Here is a 4,908-nt window from a genome sequence, read left to right as displayed (position 1 = left end):
GCCTCAGTGTGGACGGGAGGCCAAAACGGAGGGAAAAAGATGTGTTTTCAAACGGAAACACATTAGTGCGAACATGGCCTTTGATTCTTTACGATTCCACATTTTCAGGCTCAGAGCATCTTTCTGTCGCTATGTTTAAACAGAGCAAACAAAGACTGATGTGCTCTGGTGAAGTGACAGTCGCAACAACACCACATACTGTGAATATTACAGGTGGACTGGGGGATCACTGGGGGCCACTATCAGGTTTTAAATGTGAAATGAGGAGCCTGGGACTGAACTCAGCACCGAGACCAGCAGGAAATAAACCTAAGAATAATGATGATGATGATGATGATGAATGTACACAGTCCAGGTTGGAAGCAGAGACGTTCTGTGGCTCACTGTGAGGAGAAGGGCTGGGATTACATCCTTCTTACTCCTTACTGACATGTAAACTCGTGTAATTTATTTAAAATGATACATCGTGGGACACATTCAATGGCAGGTGCTGCTGGCACCACTGTGGATGATGGTGCAGCTACCACTGCTGTACTTAGTTTGACTTTTTCTCTCTCGGCTCCACATCTCTCTACACTAAACTCTGCTCTGCACGGCGCACAGGGAGGAGATGTGATAGGGCAGTAATGAAAATGAACAAAGGGCTTGTTGCTCAGCGGCCCTTCGATCGACCCACTGGCCTCCCGGGCCAGTCCAGCCCTGGCTCCTCCTGTTAAGCTCCCACTGAAGCAAACCAAGCATATGCTTCTAGTCCACTATCAAAGAAGTGCCGTCTAAAGGTGTCGTACTGCTTACCTCGGCTGTGGTGCGACTGACAGCACTTAGCAGTGCTACAGACTCTCGCTCTGACTCGGTCAGTGTCCCAACCTGCAGAGACACCAACAAGGAAACACAGCAGATCCTGAATGGAAACTTTAAAGAGAATTCAGGAGAAATGTCGATCTGCACGATAACCACAAACTGCAGCAGGATGGAGGTGTGTGCACAAACCCGTGAACAATACACACAATTAATGTGATTAAATGTCATTAGGCCTGCTTTCCACACATGTTATGGATATAACTGCAGTAGCTGCACCGTGTTTGGAGGCAGCTAACTGTGATTAAACCAATGAAAAGAAAACACCACACCTAGGACACGTCAAAGCGCTCTCTGCAGTCTCTGTGTGTGTTCAACTTTGATGCTTTCTTGGGCCAAGCGCAGGTACTCTGGGACAGGAAGACCAGTTTAAACTTTGAATTAGCACTTCAAGTGCTCTCACGCCTTCCTCACTTCATCGCCAAGTTCACCACAACGTATCTTTGCACATTTTCCCTTTGATTAGATGGTTAATCAAATCTGACCTCCCACAGCAGTAGTACTTGTATCAGTGAGCTATGTTAAACAGTCATAAGGTGTCGATCTACCCACCTCCATATCAGTGGTCTGTTCAAAGTGTTGCAGCAGCTCCATGACGCCGCTGAGGTTGTTTCTGATCGAGTCTACAGACTCCTTCTGTGCACTCGTGAGCTCCTTCACCTGCGAGCACAGGGCTGAGTGTTTGGACTTTATAGACTTCAGGTTCTCCAGCACCACTGCCAGGTTGTTCTACAAGCACATGGTCAATCATCAGCCCACAGACTACATGCTCAGGTGTGTACCTGATTTTCTCTTATTGCCTTTCTGCAAACATGAAATGTTCTACCTCATGCATCACTCGTATCACTGAGTGACAAAGTGTTTTTCCCACTAGAAGCGCTGCATCCAGGTGAACTGAATGATAGCTCTGGGATTTCCGTCCCTCTTCTATGTCTTATTACATGTACTGGTTGGTACGGTTATAACTATTAGCATCTTTATGGGTATAGGCCGGTTCATCTTACTTTCACTTTAGTTGGAGTTTGTTCTTCTGTGTATCCTGATGACATCATGTTTTTTTTAACAAAAGACAAATAATACACAACTTCCAAGCACAAAGGCCGCAGTGTTAGCAGCCAGTAATTCACTAAGAGCTCTTTGATTTTCTCTAGATCTGCCTGCAGATGCTGGGAGAAATGTCATCTGTTAGTCACCTCAGCTGGACATCCATTTTCTGCACTGCTGTTGATGAAGTCCAGCTTCAACCGCTTCTCAATGTAATCCAGGTCTGCCTCTGCCTTCAGAAACTGCAAAGACAAAGTGCATCACATTGTGGCACTGAACTTCCTGCACCATGTTCAGATTCTTTGCTGTTTGACTCAACATTCCTGGTGGAATCACACTTACAGCTCATTGCTTTATGTGAACCTCATCATGTTACACTATATCAAGTGCAGCGCCCATGTTCCTGTTCCAGGACAGAGTGTGTACTAGGCAGCAGGACTTTGGCATATCCAGGTAGCTTCAGGATTAAACCGGGGTCTTCTGTACCACTGGGTGGAAATCACCAAGAAACGTTCCAGATCAGAGATCAACAGGTATGAACTCACCACCTACTGACCAATGCATTCTCAGGACAGAGACACAAGGCTGCAAAGGTCTGGACATGTGCAGAGGAGGGACAGCGGATAAAGATGGTCTATGGTCCAGCAGTCCCCAGACAACATCAGCCATCAGATCTCCTCACTGTAGGGGGCCAGTGGTTCAAGTTTCTGATTTGATGAGTGATTGAGTGGTTCAGAGAGCACCGTCACTGCTGCTACCCTGACAGCTGTACTGCAGCCACATCGGAGCGAACTTAAGAAGGAAGTCGTCTGATTCGTTGTTTAGAGAGCACAAATGTGTAGATTACTCCAGCTTGAGCAGAAGTAAGGATCGATGTGTGCGCGCACACACACACATTATTATTTTAAATATTGTTCTTGTATTACAAGGTAATATTTGTATTTAGACTTATTTTCAATGGCTGTATTTACATTTGGATTACAGATAAGTAATTATCTGATATTGACTTTATTCCAGCTGTGAGGTAAATAAAGTGCATCTTTAATGCATTTATTGAAGGTGTGTAAACACAGAGGTGGTCCTTGCAGTTTTCAGATGCTTTGACAATACTATTGCACTACTAGTTGTCTGATACAGTAGTGCAATGAAGTCAGAGCATCTGCCAACAGCTCGAGGTTCACACACGGTAAACTTTGCACTAGTCCCAGGATTGCACAACCTGTACAGATGGTCAGCAGCACAGACAGACAGAGCTCAGCTACAGGCTGCACATCCTCCCATTTCCCTTCTGCAATAAGAGTTACGGGGGAGTAAGCACGCTTGTCTTTGGCACCGTGAGACTTGATGCACTGAGCCATGTGCAGGAGACAGCTGGTGTTTGAGACGGTCTCGAAAAACAAACAATCTGTGAATAAAAGTCCTAAAACAACAGAGCGATGCTACACTTGGTCCCGCTGCGGACTGCTTGCTCCGAGTTGCTCTGTGACGTTCGAGTGGCGGCGATGTTGAAACTAGCCGAGCTCCTTCGCGGTCCTGCGGTATTTGATGGGCCTGACTTTGGATTATTTCTTAGCAGAGAACCGTGAGTCGCCTGCTGTGAGCGGCACACCGTGTGCAAAGCTACGATCAATAGCGGTTCAACAGCCAAAAGATACAGTCGGGAAAAGGAGTTTGACGCTGTGCTTACCATCGCCTCAAGCTTTTCAACTGTTGTCTCCATGTTGAACAGTTTTCACCCTGAACGTGGGCGCTGTGATTGGCCAGCTGTCAGGAAGGAAGAAAGCTGATTGGACGTGTGTCAGAGCCGAGAGCTGTGCGCCATATTACTCCCAGTCTGTTTCTGTGTTTGGCGCCCCCCTCTGGCTTGGAGTGAGATGAGTCCTGCTGAAACATTTTAGGATCTTCCTGATAGTGATGGGATTCCGGATCTTTTTAGAGAACCGGCTCTTTTTAGAGAACCGGCTCTTTCAGCTCGACTCAATAAAAGGACCCGATACTTTCGGCACCTAACCGACTCTTTAGGTTGTTTTGTTTCTTTAGTTAATTTATTATTAACAACAATATAAAATTATGCACAAAAGGAATTACTAATGTAAAAAAAAAAAGTGGCTTTATTTATATATGTTTATATATAAATATATACGGTGGCCCCTAGAGACAAAGCACGTACAAACTCCAAAACACATTTCTAGCGTTAACTGAACTTCCAAAACAGAGCTACCTAGATCACTTAAATTACACATTGAAAGCATATGTGTATTGTTTGTATATTTATACACCAGCACTCATATATATTCAAACAATTAAAAAAAAAAAAAGTTCATTTACCTGTTACTACCACACACCAAATCCGGTCGTTGGTACTTGCTGGCTTGTGTAGCCACTAGGTAGCAAAAGCTCAACACTGCGCCCTAGCATCCTGGAGAACTTCTGTTGTCTTTTGTACGTGTTTTGGAGTTTTTACGTGTTTTGGAGTTTGCACGTGCTTCAGGGTTTGTACGTGCTTCAGAGTTCGGACATGTTTTGGAGTTTGTATGTGCTTTGTTAGTGGCCACCGTAAATATACTTTTATTTATTCACTCCACATAAAATGTAATAAATAAATCATATAATACAAAAACCAACTATTCACATTTCAGCTTTTATCTATTTAAATTTTCCTTTTAAACAAATTTAAAATGAAACAACACAAAACACTGCAAACCACAACACAATTAAATATAAATTAAAATATGAAAACAAAAAGAACATGCATATTCTCTGTCATATGGGCCTGCATGAATAAACTTTCTGTATCCGTTATCATCCGCAACTGAAAATAGTTGTGGATGATTACTATACCTTTCTAATGTGACGCAGGGCTCTAGACTAACTTTTTGCCATGGTTGCACTGGTGCGCCTAAAAATAAAATTTAGGCGCACCAGCACAAAATTTAGTCGTACAAGCACAAAAGTTAGGCGTACCCAAATTTTTTAACTGCATTACTTAACACCGCAGTTTTACAT

General features: G+C 43.8%; 1 protein-coding gene across 2 annotated transcripts in view; it reads right to left on the bottom strand.

Annotated features, from left to right (window-relative positions):
- ska2 (spindle and kinetochore associated complex subunit 2) overlaps positions 1 to 3,733 on the bottom strand; it is a 6,522-nt gene extending 2,789 nt beyond the window's left edge. The window contains exons 1-4 of one of the 2 annotated variants that reach the window (XM_086307699.1): positions 3,590 to 3,733; positions 2,052 to 2,144; positions 1,411 to 1,518; positions 796 to 867 (exon numbers count right to left, since the gene is read on the bottom strand). In XM_086307699.1, coding sequence (XP_086163825.1) covers positions 796 to 867; positions 1,411 to 1,518; positions 2,052 to 2,144; positions 3,590 to 3,622 — 306 coding nt within the window. In that variant the 5' untranslated portion in view covers positions 3,623 to 3,733. Of the gene's footprint in view, positions 1 to 795; positions 868 to 1,410; positions 1,588 to 2,051; positions 2,145 to 3,589 lie in introns of both variants that reach the window. The other variant, XM_086307698.1, reaches the window with a different exon arrangement.
- Between the last annotated feature and the right edge of the window lie 1,175 nt (positions 3,734 to 4,908).

Source organism: Aulonocara sp. 'chitande type north' Nkhata Bay, linkage group LG10 (assembly GCF_057382095.1).
Source record: "Aulonocara sp. 'chitande type north' Nkhata Bay isolate Kocher_YH1m ecotype deep benthic linkage group LG10, A_spYH_male_GT1.1, whole genome shotgun sequence".
NCBI classification, from domain to species: domain Eukaryota; kingdom Metazoa; phylum Chordata; class Actinopteri; order Cichliformes; family Cichlidae; genus Aulonocara; species Aulonocara sp. 'chitande type north' Nkhata Bay.
This window is presented reverse-complemented; position numbering and strand designations above follow the sequence as displayed.